This window comes from Gossypium hirsutum, chromosome D10, assembly GCF_007990345.1.
Source record: "Gossypium hirsutum isolate 1008001.06 chromosome D10, Gossypium_hirsutum_v2.1, whole genome shotgun sequence".
In the NCBI taxonomy this organism is placed as follows: Eukaryota; Viridiplantae; Streptophyta; class Magnoliopsida; order Malvales; family Malvaceae; genus Gossypium; species Gossypium hirsutum.
The window spans coordinates 5,502,116-5,522,524 of NC_053446.1; the positions used below are offsets into that span (position 1 = coordinate 5,502,116).

A 20,409-nucleotide genomic window follows, 5' to 3' on the forward strand; every position below is an offset into this window, starting at 1 on the left:
AATAAAAATTTTAAGGCAAAAATATAGTGGTTGAAATATGAAAGCCGAAATGACAATAGACGGACGTATACAAAATTTTTAGAACCCAAAAATTAGAGTGAAAACTTAACGATGTCTGGAAACTTCTTTTCTTAACATTAGGGTTGACTAAGGTAAAAAAAAATCCATAATCGATTCAAATAATAATAACTGATTGGATTTTGATTCAGTTTTTCTTTACAAAAATTTAAATTCAAATGGTTATTATTTAAATATTTAAAATTTAAAATTATCTAAATTGAGTGAAACTTTATTTTTTTAATTAATTTTATGATATAGATAATAACTTAGGTTGTCAATTAAAAAATTAAATAAATATTTGACTTGGCTTAGTACGGCTTGAATTTAATTTAAATAAAAAAATATTTTTAAAATTTAAATTTAATTATAAAATATAAAAAATATCAATTTAAAACATATTTTTTAATATTTTATTAAATTTTAAATAGTGAAATGAGTTTTTTTGGGTAAGTCAGACCAACCCAAAAATAAACCTGAGCATAAAACTTTTTTAAGAAACAGATCTCGACCCGACCAATGGACACCTCTATAATATACAATAAATATCATTTTCTTATTGAGTTAAGCTAATTTTATCTTTTTAAAAGAAGTACAATCATTTCAATTGACAACAACAATATAATAAATCATTATAAAAACTTGCTTAGAACAACATAATTCATACATGTTAAAGAAATTTAAGTTGAAATAAATTTGAATAAAACCTATGCATAATTTACGCAATGTGTAACTTTTTTCAATGATAACACATTTTGTTAAGTTGTAATTAATATTTAATCAAGTTTTATTGATGTCTCTGAATAGAGCTGTAATAAGTAATTCAATTGTTTGATTGAATAAAATGGAATAGAATAGAACTGTAATAGTATTCTTTTGTGTTTAGTTGAATGGAATGATGTTGTAATAGCATAAAGAAATAAACTAAAATGACTAGAATACCCTTAACAGAATTTTTTTTAGGTAGATAATTATTGTTATTGTTATTAAATTTTAATAAGATTATTAATAAAAATAATAAATAATTTAATCATATTTTAACATAATTATTATTAAATATAATTTAATAAAATAATATATAATTTAATAAAATTCTTAATATAATTATTCTTATATGAATTTACTAAAATCATAATATAAAATACTATAAAAATAATATATAATCTACTTTATTATTTTTAAACTGCAATACATATTTAATGTGCTAAAATATAATTAGTGAAACAAATAATTTAATTATTCTACAATAAAAAAATATTAGAAATAATAAATAACTTGAGAATTATATTTCACATCTAAACATAAGATTCATATATTAACAAAAAAGTTACATGGTTTCATTAGTTTATATGTCATAATCCATATGTTATAAAATTTTACATCAAAAAGTTACAACATTGTAATGACATATATCATGTCATTATACCATCCCAAATATTACAAACACAAAAAGTTACCAAAATATCATCAACACAACCATGGTTTTTAATGGTCAGCAAGAAATCTTCTGACCCATTTCAATCGCACAGAAAAAGGTAAACTAAAGAAAATCAGCATTTGCGTTGGATGATCTGGAATTTTGCTCAATGCTCGATAGCGCTCATCCACAGTTAAACATTCTATTTCACATAATGTTGGATATAAATTTAGAGCTTTTTCTTGAATGGCGATTTCTGACATTTGTTGAATTACCACATCGGAAGCAATACTCATACTGATTTGTTCGCCAATGGCCCGTATGTTTTTCGCCAATAAAGTGGCAACATCATGAAATGAAGTAGAAGAAATATGATCACTTGCATCGGAAGTCTTTTTTTTTTCTTCTTTGAAGATGTGGAACCCCATTGGTTTCTAGCTCGTTGCGATTCTGTAGCTGAAACATCTATGTCATCCAAAGAGACATCAGCTTCGTATCCATAGAAATCGTTTCTTTCTTCATGAATATTTGTAGTAGCTACATCTTCAACATTTATTCTTCAATAACATCAACAATTGTTTGAGCATCTTTCCCAATGGCTCTATATTTTGCATAGATGGCAGTAAGTTGGTCATAATAAAGGAAACTACGATGCTTGAATTGACCGGCTTCTTTATGACTATAAAAATGAGGAATTCATATTAGTTATAAGTTTGGTCAAAATAAGATAATAAAGACTTGAAATAATTCTTACACTTATATATGAGTTCCACACCGCATCTTCAGCAACAACAAGCTGCCTATGCTCATCCCAACCAAAACCGCTATTGTTTTTTCCATTAAGCATGTCATAAATGATTGACTAATCCCTTTTCAGTATCCTAATCCTCGATTCAATATTAGGTTTAGCCTTCAACATTGCATTGGGTAAAACTTTTTCTAACATTTTTTCTAACTCATTTAAATAACCGGATTTGAATCTCGTATCAGCATTAAAGGTTCCAACATTGTGCAAGTCGACCATACAGGAAACCAACGCTGCATCTTCTTCTGGAACCCATTTTCTTTTGGTGCCTCGAGAATTTTGGGAAGAAACATTTGATTCTGGAAAACCTGACATAATTATCTTAAGAAAAAAATTTAAAATTAAGTTCAATATCATGAATCAAAAGGTCAACACTTTATAAAATAATAACACATGATGAATTAAAAGAAAATAAATTATAATTCAACAAGTCTAGTACAATACAAAAAACAATTCAAACACCACTCATGAAATAACATAAAAAATTAATGTTTACTATTTTTACCCTAAACCTAACTAATTTCTAGATGCTTGCCATTCATCGAACATTTGGTTGGCTAGTTCCATCCTCCAAGTAGCCCATGCATCCGATGGATGAATATTTACGATATTCGGCTCATCGTCATCTATCACATTACTAGGTAATCCTTCTCCCAACCCCGCTTCAATAAGATCAATACTCATATAGGTTCGAATAAAATTATAGAGCAAACAACATGCAATAATGATTCTATTATGCACCCTTACAGGATAAAATGATAGACTTCTAAGTATTCCCCATCTAGGTTTTAATAACCCAAAGCATCTTTCAATAACATTACATGCTGAAGCATGTTTCATATTGAATAATTCTTCCGGAGTACTTAGCTGGTAACCTTGACGCCACTCATTCAAATGATATTTTTGTCCTCTAAAAGGTGCAATAAATCCCTCACAATTTGTGTATCCAGCATCAACTAGATAATAACAACCTATAAAAAAAACTATTTGTCATGGTTAATTCCCCAAAACTAAATTATCTTAAAGATTAATTTAAAGTCCTCTAATTTTGCACTTTACCATGAGGAACTTTTAGTCCATGTCTCCTACTAATGGCATCTCGAAGAACCTGTCCATCAACAACAGAACATTCCCAACCAGGAAGAACATAAACAAATTGCATATCAGGTGTACAACATATTTGTTGCTATGTCACCTTTTTGCGTTCGATATCTAGGTTTATCAACTGTTGAAACCCTAATCTTGATGTGGGTTCCATCTAAAGCTCCTGAGCAATTCTATACCACATGTATAAAACCTTGAGTTAAGATACTATATTTAAATCTAAATCAACTAAATTATGTACAAGCTATATATATATATAGAACTCACTCCAATACCTTGAACCATTTCCACCTTGGGTCTGTAGAATTAGCTGTAATTGGCCCTGTCATTTTAAATAACACATCTTATAAGCGTATAACAGCATTTAAAACATTTTGAAATAATCTGCTAACGGTTTCCCTGGACCTATTAAAGTGATGCTTGATAACTCGATTTTTAAGGTGATGGGAAATGATATGTAAAAACATTGTCACTTGCTAATCAGCAAGCATGTTCCTTGACGACTTCAATCCCCCTAAAGTTTGTAACATCTTACATAGTTTAAAAAAGACAATTCTATTCATCCTAACTTGTTCAATACAGGTCTCGTCACTAGTATTTATAAGTCTTTTCACATAATCTCGTTTTACATAAAAATCTAAAATCTAATCATTGGTCTATAAGTATGTAGGCTATGGATGGCACCAAATGTAAGTAAGAACCAACTCGCAATTGTACACAAATGTAAGTAAGAACCAACTCACAATTGTACACATTTGCAACCATGTTGTCAATGCAAAACCAATTCTTTTGCGCCTCACACTTTGTACTATTAAAGGCAGACGAGCCATTACTGCAAGATATTAAAGCGTTATATATCTTCAAATCATAGTAAAAGGGTCACATTTCTCTAATACTAATTTCAATAACAGTAAAATAAAATTAAAGAATTTAATTGTCAAATAACTTATAGTGATTTAGTGAATACAAGACGCTCAAGTGTGGGTGGAGGAAGCAATCAAACAAGCCAAAGAAAAAGAGGAAGCAATAACACACTATCAAAGAAAAATGAACAATACATATTTAGAATCTTTACCAAGCACAAAATAGAAATTAAAACTATCTTTGCAAGTCAAAAACTTGAAATTCATTTCTTTATCAATCACCCAAAAAAGAAAAAAAAGAACCTAAAGTAAATTAAATTTGGGTAATGCTTTTAAAATTAAATTTCTTAACGTCTGCTTTAGAGGAGTATGAACGGGCTGTTATTCTTGGCTAGAGAAGCCGATGGGTATGTAAGACAATAAACATACTATGAGAGTGCCAGAATCGATGTTTAAGTTAATGATGGTGAAAGACCTTTTCAGAAAAGACTTTAAGCTGAGTAATAGTAGCTAAAGTTAAGTAAGGATGTCCTTGAAGTGGTATATACCTAGTTATTTATATCTCGGGCTCCTTGGTATCGTTAGACTAGGACTAAGACATTCCTCCTATGTGATTTGACTAAGATTGTTGACCTTTTTCCTATGAGATTGTCAAGCTCATTTGTTAATCCCATTGCTTGACCTATGACAGTCCTCCACTTCATTTGTTGATCCTACTGATAATGGTTGTTTATAGTTTGACATATCGTGGGAGGCTTGATCTTCTTGAGTATATAGATATATATTGGTTTGATGTTTATTCTCTTGAACCTTAAATTTATTTTCTTGAGTTGATATAATACAACTTTAAGGTTATAATGATAAAAACAAAAACACATATTCAAATAAAAAATGAAAATTTAACTTATTTATTCGTGGAAAAAATATTTGGATCCAAATACAAATTCAAGTTTGGACCAATTTTTTACCACTAATGTTTCTACCAAACATGGAAAACAAAAATATTAAAAACTTATCTGAACTAGTCCAATAGCTTTGTACCTCAATTAAAGTTTCAATTATAATTTCATTACAATGAAGAATAAGCAAGAAAAATCAGGCATGGAGCCTGGCGCAGGTCTGTACCCCAGCAACTAGAACTGGCCATATCAAACCAAAAAAAAGAGGACTCAAAGACAATATCCCTAAACCATAACTATTTCCCTATAGTTATATTCATAAATATAATATGCCATATGATTTAAATGAAAAAACAACCCAAGAGCACAAAATTTGCAAATTTTGTCACAAGATGCAGGGGACAGTGCAATAATCTAAGGCTGTAATGTAAGGCTCCCTCGACAGTCTGTCTGAGCAGTGACAATGCACTAAAACTGTTGTAATAACATCCAATAAGTATAATGATAAGGGGAATAACCCAGAGCACAATCTAAACAGATCACAATCTAAACTTCATGCTTCATGGACAATTTTCAAAGTTAACTTCAATAAACGTAAATTGGATATTTTTTTCTTCTTTTTTTTAAATCCAGAGCACAATATAAACAGATCATTCAAGAAAAATACAGAAACCATTTCCAATTGAAAACTTCAACAACAGATTTACATGCAATTGCAAAGCCAAATAAAAGGAAATATGGAAATATATATTACCACTAAAGCTAGATTTACATGCAACAACATAAGGAACTCTCTACTTCGGCAAGATGGAGAAAGAAAATGCAAGACCATAGACATGCATAAACTCCCTCAGCAAAGATCACATGCAAGAAAGGGTTTAAAATAAGAAGTAGAAGTAAAAGGGTACAAAGCATATTACCTCGAAAATTTCTTCGTTTTAGAAACTAAAGAAACCTGCCAGACAAAAAAGAATTAAGAATTTGATGCCGCAACAGAAAAGATAATAACAAAAAAAGCTGTTCATAGAAATTTCGAGACTAGAAAATAATTTGCACGCGCGGAATTTAAGCAAAGAAACAATGAAACATGCTGCCGAAACTGATAAAATGAAGAAAAGAAATGGGTTTTTATGTTCGTTTGTGAAAGTTACTGATCCGCTTAAATGTTCAGATCAAAGAAAATACAAAAAATAGCTATTTTTCCATTGAATTCAGATCAAAGATGAAGAGAAAAAACAAAGAAAATAATATATATATATATAGATAGATAGATAGAGCATATAACCTGAAAATAGCCATCGATAAAGTAAAGAAGCACTTGCCGAAACAGTTGGACCAGAGATCTGAGACGGTGGAGCCGACGAAAGATACCAAGATGAAAGTGAATCGGGAGCGGATGGAGGTGACTTTGCTGGCAGCTTCAGTTTGATGTGTTTTGGGGCTTTTGGGTTGGGAGGGTAAAACAGGGTTGAATAGCTAAATGGTGATCTGGGAAGGGAATAGAAATCCCCCAAAAATCCAACCAATTTTTTGCATACACCCGTAATGGAATAAGCCCGTAATAGGACATTCCATTGAACCAAACAGATGATTAGGTGGGCCCACAGAATAGGGCTGTAATGGCATAGTCATTACACTCAACCAAACATGTTGTAATATCCGATTGATAAGTGATATTAAGTACCTGACTGAATTGCTGTCACGAGCTAAGCAACAATTCAATTGAATAATGACAAAAAATACCTTTAGTTAACAAAGTTTATTATGTTATCAAGCCTCTATAGTTTTTAACATTTGTACTTTAGCATTAAACCAAAACCTAATTTGTTATCTATATCAATATTTTACAAATATATTTGTAATACAATTATGTTTTTCGCCCACATCATAAGTGTGTCATATTCCAAAAGACTACAAAACTCATATTTGAGTTGGTGTCGTGGGTTAACCAGATACCAACTTAGTTAAGAAAAGACTAATATATCCTTTCTTTTAAATAATAACTAATATTATTACAATGGTTCTTTTACTTTTACACACTTTTATTGTCTTTAAATAAAACAACTAAAAATCATGTATCAATTGATCAAACACGTCTTTCATAAGAGTTATACATAAGTTTTTTTTATCACCCCATCTATAATTATTATTGAATAATTTTAAAAAAATATTATTCCTACATAAATTGTTTTCTTTCTCCAGCATCTTAGGTGTGAAATAATATAATTAAGTTTTTGTCACTGAATTGAGTGACACCAAACTCAATTAAAATCATTATATATAGCAACTATAGAATATATATATATGTAAATATAGTATAGATAGATAAATATAGATGAAAAATATATATTTATAAAAAATTGATATAAAAAATAAAGTTTTGGTTGTGATAGTAAAATTGGTCGTTGAAAATGAACGTGTTTTTAGTTTAAATTTGACTATTTTTCTAAATTTACTTTAAATATATATTATGTAAAAAGATAAAAATATTATCATATTATTTTTATTACTTTTTATAATGAATAAAATATTTAATCATTTTTAATTAAGTGTTCGGTTAAATCATGACACCAATTTAATTAAAAGCTTAAATATAATAAAGATATAGTATAAATAAATTTTATATATTATTATTAAAAATAAAAATAATTAAATGTATATACTCACGTTGCTCCTCCAATAAAAAACTAGTAATAATAGAAAAAGTTTCGGTTAACATACACTTAGAATGCAATTTGGAATGTGATTGCTAGGAATATTACTTTACAACGTTTGGTATGCATTGAAAAATATTGATTAAAATCTAGGAAATTTTATATCATCACATTTGGTTCACTAAGTACTTTATTAAGAATGTAATGATAATTTACGAATTCACCTTTATTAAATAAAATATAATATTCATGTATTTAATTTTTATAATAAAATTTATTCTTAACAAATATTTGAATTAAATATTTAATATTAAATTTTAATTTATAATATTTACTTTATTCTTTTCAAAGCCCCAATATAACATATTTTACATTGGATATTAAAAAAAACATAATTTACTTGAATATAATACATAACTGCATTGAAATTTGATTGATCATTTGTAATCATTGCTCATTCTTGAAAATTATTCTAGTAAAATTTTCGATCACATACAACAATCATAATTCAAAGGTAAATAATCAATCAATCTTAGAGCTAAACCTTTTTTTTTCCCTTTTTCTCTTAAAGATTCATAAATACTACAATAAAATTAAATTTTTAATTAATATGCCAAAAAAAGAAAAAAAAATGTAAACGATATAATATATAGATGATTAAATATAAAAATTAAAAATTTTACTTTCTAAGAATCTATTGAAGTAGTAGAGAAAATCAAGTAGTAGAAAGGATGGAGGCAATAGCTTCTTTTTCTTCTTTACATTTATTAATAGACTAATGTCATAAGCTAATTTAAAATAGTGTTAATTTTATCTAGATTTTTTTAAACTTTATAATTTATATGAGAAAATAACTTTCTTACCTTTTATCATGAAATCGCATTGCCATGTTCATGGAAAGTAACTCTCAAGAGAAAGTTAGATTCTAAAAAAAGTAAATAAATTTGACATACCAAATGTTGAGATTACTTTGCAACTGATTAAATTCCCAAGAAAGTAACCACTTTCTATCATACCAAACACTACCATAATGTCATATATTATATAACCTACGCTTATATAGATTAGTCCTATGATATACCTGTTGGATTTGGTGCCCTGAGTATAGTATTTTCGTCAATATACACTTGTAATTTTTCTGAACAGATTGGTTAATAAAATAAATGCATTGATTACATTAATATACTTTGTATAATTGTCCTCATATGGTTTTTGCGTAAAGCAAAATAGAAGCAAATGTTGCTCATTGGTTGTCTAAATGTCTAATTAATACTAAGCGGTACGACATGATCAGGTCGTAGTACGGAAAGACAGCTTGTATTAATAGACGAACCTAAATATGTCCTTTGTAACACCCCTACCCCGTATCCGTCGCCGAATTAAGGTTATGAGGCATTACCGAACAAAACACAACCATCTCAAAATCAATACATATATATTATATATATTATTTAAATATAATAAACTTAGTCTAATATAAAACAAAATGCAAAATATTAAACTTCTCTTTTAACCATTTTTTAATAAAGAAAGACATTAAAATCTAACTAATAAAGACATTACGAAGTAGCAAATCCATAAGGAAATAAACCATTTTAGTATGGCTATTATAATCATATACAATACAACAAAGTACGATCTTCAAACATTTATCTAGTCTATACATGCCATAGTTAGAATTTAAATATTTTAAATACCGAGATAATAGATAGGGTGATGAACTTGCTGACAATCCCCGAGCTTGAAGCTTGATCTTTAAGTCTATAAAATAGAAAGACATAAGTAAACAAAGTAAGCTTTTATAGCTTAGTAAGTCTATAGCATAACAACAAATATATTTATAAAAATCATAATATTTCCTGGTACACTTAATGAATTCGCAAACACTGTATATATTAACAAATACTTATAGATAAATGCATACATAATTATCAACAATTAAAACCGAGTGTATATACACTTTAACATAAATAGCCGATTGCATATATATACATATGTTTAACAAATTTTATAACCGAATATGTATACATCTTTATTACCTGCATACATCCGTATGCACATATGTACTTATCATGTGTATATAATTGATCATACACATATATGCCAATCACATTTTATATTCGTTTGTATATATATATATACTCATTATGAATTTATACCTGAATACATAGCTAATACATATATTTGAATATATATACATAGTCTTCATATACATATAAATGAGTACATTTATATATATATCTCAAATGCATACATAAATATTTATCAAACACATAGGCTCAACATATATATATTTAACAACCGCATATCACCATATGCATTTATAAATTCAACAATCGCATATACCTAAGGTACATATGCCTTTATTAATTGTATATACCGAATATATACAATTATATTTAACCAATGCAAAACCCGAATGTAGTTGTATACTCACCAAGCATGTAAAAACTGAATGTTTATGTATTCATCGATTTCATATAATCAAAATCATAGATATATCAATTGCATATTCTCACATAATTTAAACAGATTCATCGGCATTTAGCCTGCTAGGTTTTAAAACCTGATTCGGTACACCGGCTTTTAACCTGCTAGACATATAGTCCGAAATGTATCACCGGCATTAAGCCTGCTAGACATAAAGTCTGAATTATTTCACCGGCATCAAGCCTGCTAGACATAAAGTCTGTATTACATTCGATCACTTTATAATGATCCAAACTAATAATTTCATATATTCACTTCCATTCAAGAACCTTTACATGAATATACATGCATAATCGAAACTTTCACATACATATATAAATTTCATACTTAAATTCATTACAAGAACATATACACATAATATTGCATAATCAAACCTCATATATAAATGTTATACATACCTTAAATTTATACCAAAAATTTATACATATACAACATTTGTACTTTAACTAAACTCAAAAACTTATATATATACATATATATATTCGAGTATTATACATACATATATATATACATATCTTTGACTAAATTCAAGACTTGTTCATGTATTCACATATATATATTTGATCTATCGTATATATATATAACTTTCTTACCTAATTTCAATAAAAGAAATTTACATATATATATTCATGCTTATTCGAACATCACCTATTCTTGATTACTTTCATATCTTCATTTCAAACCATGAATTTATACAAGATCATACTTGTATATTCAAACATGTTATATATATTATCCACACTTCAAAATTTATTCAACTAATATACTTTAAATTATAGCTCAACATAAAATACAATTAGTATGCATGTATAAATATTAACTTAATAACTTTTAGTTGCTAATAGACTTACCTCGGACGGTGAAAAGTCAAAACCAGACGATTAATCGATAACTTTAGTTTTTCCCCGATCCAACTCTGATTTCTTCGGTTCTCGATCTAATTATATTCAAAATAAGCTAGTTTAAATATAATTACATTCAATTTAATCCAAAAAAAAACACATAAATGGGTAAATTACCATTTTACCCCTAACATTTACACTTTTTACAATTTAGTCCCTATTAGATAAAACACAAAATACACAAAATTTGTTCACAACATCCAAGGGCCGATTGTACCTATTGTTCATACAAGTCCTCACATTTCATTTATTTCACATTTTAGTCCCTCAAATTAATTTCACAATTTAACTCTAATTACTCAGTTTCACCAAAATTTTCAATACAAAACATATTAATCTAAAATATATCTTTCATTATTCATCATAAAACATCACATAACACAAATTTTCATCAATGGCACAACTCAAAATATTCATCAAAATTAAAAATTCAAACATGGGTCGGATAGTATTCGAAACAACGATCTCAAAAATGTAAAAATTGTTAAAAACTGAAGTAAAACATACCTTGAATTAAGCTTGATAATGACCGAATATCTCAAAGCTTTTAAACCCTATTTGCTTTTCTAAGTTTCGGCAATGAAGAATGAAAATAATGGCTTCAATTTGATTTATTATACCATATGTTAATTTAATTCTTAGTTTACTATATTAACCTTTATTACAAAATATATAAACCTTATAATATAATGTCATTTTTTACCATTATCACCCACTCGCATAATAATGGGCTTTTTACCTATTAAGAACTCCCTATTAACAAGACATTAGCAAATTAACACTTTTCACAATAACTAGCCAATTTTTCATTTTACGCGATTAAGTCATTTTTCTTTAATCAATCACTCAAACGACAAAATTAAAACACGAAAATTTTACACAATTAAATTCACACATAATAAACACACAGAATAATATTAAAATATTTTTTGACTCGAACTTGTGGTCCCGAAACCACTATATCCGATTAGAGTTGAAATCGGGCTGTTACATCCTTAGTTTAATCGAAAATGAGCAAACTGATTGAAAGACTAATATATCGTCTATTAAGTCCAATTAAGGGGATGTCTTGTCTTGGGTATCGGAGCGGATGACTCCCAGAAGATACAGACATAAATGTGACTGACAGTACATCGGACAGGACCCAAGTAGAATAGATCCTGAATCTGTTTATGGATTTATTCACTTGTAACTTTCATAGTGTGTCATACCTAAATCCTGAGAAAAATATGGACTATGTATGTGTGACTCGTACACTTTAATGTAAGTAAAAGTCTGAGTTCAAATAGATAAGAAACCGAAAGCTAGTGTGTTGGATGTACTACTTCTGTAATATGTAACATCATTCACAACATTAGAATTTATAGCCCAAAACATGGATAAATGATATCCTCTAATTGGCATTACATGGTTAATAAAATGTAAATGTGGCCACGAGTTGCCCGTTTTTATGATGGATGACTTGATCAGTATTTGATAGTGATTGACTTTTCATGAAAGAAGATATAGTGGTTACCATGAGATAAAGTAGGATCATACACTACACCAAAATAGGCTTTTAGCGGCACATTTTGCGGCGTTTAGATAGAAAACGCCACTAAAAATGAGAAATAACGGCGCTTCATATAAAACGCCACAAAAATATAATTAGTGGCGTTTTTTTAAAAAATGCCGCAAAAATCGAAACCTAACGACGCCGTTTTCTGACTTTTCGTGGGCTTTAGCGGCGTTTTTATGTAAGCGCCGCTAATGTTCTGGGATTTAGCGGCGTTTTGTTTTAAGCGCCACTAATGTTCTGGGATTTAGCGGCGTTTTTATTTAAGCGCAGCTAATGTTCTGGGATTTAGTGGCGTTTTTAATTAAGCGCCGCTAATGTTCTGGGCTTTAGCAGCGTTTTTATTGATACGCCGCTAATTCGCAGGCCTTTAGCGGCGCTTTTTTAAAAAACGCCGCTAATGCTCTTCATTTAGTGGCATTTTTGGAAAGAGCCGCAAAAAAATTATTTACCTATTTATTATTTAATTGATTTATTTATATTAATTAAAATTAGATGTTTTCATTTAAGTTACCATTAAGCTGTTAAAATCGACGCCGGCCATATGGCTTTCTCAAAACCCTTTAACCCTAAATTCATAATTCTTAAAACCCTAAACCCCTAAAAATTTCAAAAAATATATTAATGTAAAAGCTTATATATGTTTATAAACATGATGTACATGTATATACATAGATATATATATTAATGTAAAAGCTTGTATATGTTTATAAAAAATTGTGGAAGCAGTACTTAATATTGATTATAAATTTTGGGGTTTAGGGTTTAATTGATGGTTTAAGGGCTATAGTATGTAGTTTAAGGGTTTTATAGTTTAAGGTTTAATGTTTACTATAGTATGTAGTTTAAGGGTTTTATAGTTTATGGTTTAGGGTTTGTTATATTGGGTTTGTGATTTAGTGTTTTAAAGTTTGGAGTTTAGTTTTTATAGTCAGAGTCTTAGTGTTTAATTATGGTTTTAAGGGCCGGTTAGGGTATTAGGGTTTAAGGGTTAGGGATTTTGGTAAAAAATATAAAGTTATTTTGGGGTTCAAACAAGCAATAAGATTCTTTTTAATTACTTTTAATTGTAACTTATAATATATATTTATGGTTTAAAGTTTATGGTGTTAGGGTACATTTTGTGTTTAGTATTTTAGGTTCAGTGGTTAATGTTGTTATTTGGATTTAGGGTTTACGATTTAGGGTATGGTTTATGGTATAGTTTTTAATTGTTAGTGTCTTATTGTTTATGGCTGTAACGGTTTAAGGTTTATAAAAAATGACAAAAATTAATTTAATTTTAGTGTTTATGCATTATTGGCGTTTTAGTAAAATATGCCACAAATATGTCACAGTATGCAAAACGATGACGTATTATTTTGTGTTTCTAGTGGCGTTTATAGAAAACGCCGCAAATTTGTTTCAGAAATGGCAAAACGTTGCGTTTTGATCTGTGTTCTTAGTGGCGTTTTCTACAAAACGCCGCAAAATGATAGAAATTAGTGGTGTTTTTTTAAGCTGCGCCACAAAATTTGTGCCTGATACTGCAAAACGGTACGTTTTGATGCAAAATTTTAGTGGCGTTTTTTCGTAAAACGCCGTTAAAGGACTATGCTTTAGTGGCGCTTTAGCAGAAAATGCCATAAAATAGGTTTTAATAGTTTCTCAAACGGTGCCGTTTGTTCCTATGATTTTAGTGGCGCTTATTAAGAAACGCCACAAAATTTAATTAAAACTACAGCATCGTTTTATTAACCCTTAATTTCCTTTAATTTCCCCCATGTCAGATTTCCCCGATTTTGAATGTTCACTGCTTGTTTGAATATATGGAGAGTAATTTTAAAAGTTGTTTTGTATTTATATATATATGTATACTTTTATAATATAAAAATGAAATGAATAATAATAATTTAATAGGGATGAATCTAGTTTAAGTTTAAAATGGCATTAATAAGGTAAATTATACAATCGGTAATCCAATTTTTATAAGTTTCCATTTTAATATCTTATTTTATCTTTTTTCAATTTTAGTTTTTATGTTTTGGCTTTAATTTCAATTTTATTTTTTTATGATTCAGAATCAAAAATAAAATCGTTCAGGATCGAATTCAAGTCCTCATGTCTAAAAATTAACCAAAGTCAAGGGAAACCTTGGATTTTACAGGTACAAACTTGGATTTTACAAGGAATTATTTGAATTTCTACAGAAAAACCAATTTATATACGTATTTTTATAATTTCCCTTTTTTTAGAAATAATTTTATTTTAGTGTTTATTAAAAAACACATGTGGAATTGATTTTATTTTAGTGTTGATGCATTAGTGGCGTTTTAGTAAAAAATGCCACAAATATGTCACAGTATGCAAAACGATGACGTTTTAAATTTTGTTACTAGTGGCGTTTATAGAAAACGCCGCAACTTTGTTTCAGAAATGGCTAAACAGTGCGTTTTAATCTGTGTTCTTAGTGGCGTTTTTACCAAACGCCGCAAAAGGATAGAAATTACTGGCGTTTTTTTAAATTGCGCCGCAAATTTAGGCCTTGATACTGCGGAACGGTACGTTTTGATGCAAAATTTTAGTGGCGTTTTTTGTAAAACGCCGTAAAAGGACTATGCTTTAGTGGCGCTTTAGCAGAAAACACCACAAATAGGTTTTAATAGTTTCCCAAACGGTGCCGTTTTTCTTATGCTTTAGTGGCGCTTTTTAAGAAACGCCACAAAATTTAATTATACTAACCTAAACGTCGTCGTTTTATTAACCCCGAATTCCTTTACTTTGTCCCCCAATTCAGATTTACCCGATCGATAAAATTTCCCCCATTTCCTTTCGCTGTTTCCCCTAAATTTCCCTAGGTTATTCTTCCCCAAATTTTTTTCCCCAATCCCGAAACTTGCAATCCCATTGTGATCCAAACCCCCAATTCCCCAAATCCCATTATTTCTCATCCGGTTCGTCCATGCTACTTCCATTTTCTCCCAAATCGAAACTGTTTCCTTTCAAAATTTAAATCTTCCAATCCGCCGTAAAGCTCGAATCTTTAACCCGAAGGTGTTGGAACTGCGTCGCATACAAGACAGGAACAACGCCGTTACTCTATTTTGGTTCCTGCATTCGACCCCTTGCTTATTCTCGATTTTGGGGTGTAAATGTTCTTCCTTCTTTTTCCCGGTAGTATAGAATTTTAATTTAATTTTTGTTGAATTAGTATTATCATTATAATAATCCCTTCTCTGTTATAAATATTGGTTGCAGTTAATTAGTTAAATGTTGTACTTAATTAAATTATTATCTACAACAATCCATTTGTGTAAAAGTTTATTTTTATTGCAATGAAAAATATAGTTCATCTAATATTATAAGTTTAGAGCAGGTTAAGCCGCATATCAATTTTGAGTAAATTTTATCAAAAACCTAATACTTTTACGATTTAAAAATTGAATTGTGATTTGATTTTTTTAAATTTTAAAAACACCTTAGAAACACTTCTAAGCATCTGTGGACAAAAGTCAAACCTCTTATATTTCATTTTCGGTAAAATGACAAGTAAGAAAGGTTCAAGTAAGTTGCGGAACGGTACGTTTTGATGCAAAATTCAAGTAAGAAAGGTTCATTTTCGCTCGATTGATTCACACAGGACAACAACTGATAGATGAGCCGTATGTATTCTCATCTCAAGTCAGACAAGTTTTTTACTCAAAAGATCCAACCGACGAGTGTTGGTACGTTGTACTTCGTAACATCCCTAGAGACTTGTTTGATATGGGCAGTGGAAGTAGAGATAATATCGATGATAGATCAGAAACTGTGCCCTTTCCGGAACAACACTTAAACGAAAATATCCCTAGTACTAGTACGCAATTTCAATGGGTTCGCCAGGATGCAGATGAAGATATTTACGAATAATGATGTAGTAAGAATATACGATTGTTTAATTATATGTATATCATAATTTAAATCTTGGTCTTATTATATATTTTGACTATTTGATATTCGCTGTTACTGTTGTAATTAGTTACTAAGTTTTCAACTATTTTATATGTATTGCAGTTCAAAATGCCCAGAAGAAAAATGCGAGAGGTAGGCATTGTTCAAAGTGCTCCAAACTCGGCAGAAATAAATAGTGAAGAACAGACAGGAATTGGATCTTCGAATGTTCCGATTATACCTGAGGATCCTACAGAAGTTCAAAGTAATTTTACATTTAATTTACATACGTGTTGACTTGTAATTGGTTTATTTTTCAAAATCTTATATTATAATATACCATTTTTCAGCTGAAAATGATAGGACGCGCAGAGGTCGAGGTCGTACGCTACTTAGCGAGTTGTACGAGTTAGATCCAGTCGAGCGTGTCAAAGTATGCAGAAACAGTTTTGGTCAGCCTGTTGGAACGGAAGCTCGACTATTAGCAGGATACATGGGCATTTTAGCACGAAATGCGAATATGTTGCCTATCAACTACGACTCATGGCATCAAATGCCCGATAGTAACAAAAATCAAGCCCTCGATAATATTAAGGTAACAAAACGTTAATGTCATCTGTAATACTTGGGAATTAGTTTCACTTATATTTACTTTCTTAACTTGTGTTCTTTGTAGGCGAGGTTTGCCTTAGAGGTCTCGGATGCCTATGTAAAGAAGGCATTGGGAAAAAGATGGAGAGACCATAAAAGTACTTTAAAGAGAGATTATTATAAGGTAAAAACAACCCTCGATGAGAAATTGCAAAATGTCCCGCCGGGTATGCTGAGGTACCAATGGGAAGATGCGGTTAGATTTTGGCATTCGAAGAAAGGCGAGGTATGATGTACTTCTAAACTCTTGTAATTATTTTGGTTTATTGTATTTACTATTTACGTACTAATAATTTCATAACGTAGGATCGTGAACGGGTTGGAAAAAACAGCAGGGAGAAACAAAAATTCACGCACACAGCCGGGTCGAAAAGTTTTGCTTGTGTAGCTGAGGCTGAGGTATTTTTAATTTTTTAATACTGTCAAATATGTGTTACTTTCCATTAAATAATATTTTTACTACTGTATTGTAGGAACGGTCGTCCGGTCAAAAAGTTGGACGCCTTCAACTTTTTGAGATTACACATAAGAAGAAAGATGGATCTCCTATGACTCCTGAAGCTGCAGAAATAATTGTACGTTTACTTAATACGATTTTCTAATAGTTTAATTCATTGCTTGTAATGCTACTATTGTTAACTTGTGTTGCATTTGTTTTTTTAATATATATTGTGTTCCTAAACATGTGATTTATTTATTAGGAGAAACTAAATAATAAAAAGGCAGAGTACGAAGCGATTGCTTCTAGTGATAGTTTTGTTCATCTTGAAGACATTGATAACTGGATTATTACTGAAGTTATGGGTCCTGAAAGGTATGGCCGGGTTCGATTTCAAGGATCTTTTGTTAGCCCAACCCAATATTTTGGATCCAGCTCGCAGCAATACATGCGTTCGGGGAGTCAGGCTCAAGCTGAAGTTCAGAGGTTAAAAGACCAGATGGCTCAGATGCAAGTGACCACAGTTGAGGTTCAAAAGAAATATGAAGAACTCCAGCTACAACTTAGAGTAGATGCGGCAGCGAGAGAAGCAGAGGTTCAAAAGAAATATGAAGAACTCCAGCGACAACTTAAAGCTGATGCGACATCCAGAGAAGCAGAGGCTGCAGCGACAGAAGTAGAGCAGAACAGAAAGTACGACAAACTCCAACAACAGCTTCAGAGTATGATGAAGATGTTTCAGCACTCCCAACCTCCGTCGTCATAGTGTATTGTATAAATATTTTTATCATTTTAACATTTTTGTGAAAATAATAGAATATTGATGTTAATATTATATTATTCGTTTAATTTGAAATATTATATAAATTTATTGCTATTGGCTGGTCTAGATTTAGTTGCTTTTGATTTGTTGCTACAGGAGGGTTGAAAAAAAAATTTGGTATTTTTAAAAAACCCCAAATTAGTGGCGTTTTTTAAAAAAGCGCCGCTAAAACAACCAAACAAAAAGTGGCGTTTGTGAAAAAAGCGCCACTAAAGAACATTAGCTTTAGCGGCGTTTGTGTAAAAAGCGCCGCTAAAGAACATGTTCTTTAGCGGCGTTTGTATAAAATGCGCCGCTAAAGAACATGTTCTTTAGCGGCGCTTTTAAAAATAAACGCCGCAAATATTTGTGGCGTTGTCATTAGCGGCAATTTTAGTGGCGCTTTAGGAAGCGCCGCAAATACTTTTAGTGGCGCTAAAAAGCGCCGCCAAAAGCTTAAAAAAACGCCGCTAAAACCCTGTTTTGGTGTAGTGATATTTGGAGAACAAATATTATCCCAAAGAGATCAAGGATATCCTATGAGGGTAACACACTTATGACAAGGTCATTGTACGAGTATTAAGTAGTTGTTTTCGTAATCGTATGTTGTTGGGGAGAGCTTAGTCACGATACTATAGTGGAATGACTTCGTGACTAAATGAGTTTATAATTAATAGGCAAAAAGTTGGAACTTAATTAGAAATCATTTGAGCCTCAACTTCATATGTCCAATCGCTCCGTCTGCTAACTCGTTGACATGGCATTACCAATAGGGGACCTTCCCCTATATATACCCCGAAGCACAAAGGCTAAGAGTCGATCTTTCTTCCTTCTTAAGAAACCTTAAGTCTCCCAACTTTTCTCCATTCTCTCCTCTCCTCCTCTTCCTTCAACCTAATATTTCGACTCTCCATCTGTCACAAATGAATCGGTCCTCAAATCACTATCATCTTCTCCTCTTTATTCTCTCTTTATTAATTCCATGTATCAACACATATACCTAATACAGAGCCTAATGACTGAACTCAAATTATATTATTGTTCTCTCAAATATACCCCATTACAAAATAAAACATTGACACTTACATAAAGTTATTCCCTTCATTTTCAATATAGATTCAATCATTGTATTTCTGATGAGTTAATATGCATAAGAATCTGCGACTTTCATCAACTATCATAGGTGGTATTATAACCACATATATTTATTTACTTCAAAAGTTCTTCTTTTGAGGATAAGATAGCATCAAATATTGCCTTAAAGAAAAACATCACTGGAATCATTGGTCAGGTTTCATGCATTTTATGCTACATTAAAAAAATTTACAATATCTGAATTTTTATTCCTACGTAAATGAAATTTTTATTGTACTTTAAATATATATAAATTTTAATTTTGATTCAATTATACACATTTAAAGAAATAAATATATCAATATCCAATAATATTTTTTATGTATGCAATATATAAACTTAAAATGATGTTTGTTTTATAAGAAAAGGAAAAATAAGCACACGGGCATTCCATCTATTGAAACTATATGTAATGGCCCAACCCAAACAACTAATAGAAACAAAACTATTAATTTGTAAATTTATTTGAATAATAATACTTATATAAAAAAGTTGAACTGCCATTTTTATCTTAGTTTTAAAATTTTTATCCGTTCATGATAATTTATTTTATTTTTCAATATATATCATGATCGAATCTAATTTATCATCCAATTAAAGAAAAACAAGTGTAAATTCTTATGACTTACTTTATAAATTAAATAAAAAAGGAGTATGTGGTCTGTTATCATGGCCCTTAACCTTTAGTTAATCTCAATGGAAAACAAACCCCATTATTTAGGGTTTAA

At 30.0% G+C, this 20,409-nt stretch overlaps 1 protein-coding gene across 1 annotated transcript; it reads right to left on the bottom strand.

Moving 5' to 3' along the window:
- Positions 1-1,598: 1,598 nt before the first annotated feature.
- On the bottom strand, positions 1,599-18,509 carry LOC107915683 (uncharacterized). Its single transcript, XM_041103214.1, has 9 exons — positions 18,391-18,509; positions 6,468-6,759; positions 6,066-6,100; positions 4,127-4,215; positions 3,659-3,705; positions 3,475-3,556; positions 3,339-3,387; positions 2,229-3,250; positions 1,599-2,153 (listed from the first exon to the last, which is right to left on the bottom strand). Exons 1-7 carry the CDS (start codon positions 18,507-18,509, stop codon positions 3,368-3,370), a joined length of 684 nt encoding a protein of 227 aa, XP_040959148.1. The 3' UTR covers positions 1,599-2,153; positions 2,229-3,250; positions 3,339-3,367.
- Between the last annotated feature and the right edge of the window lie 1,900 nt (positions 18,510-20,409).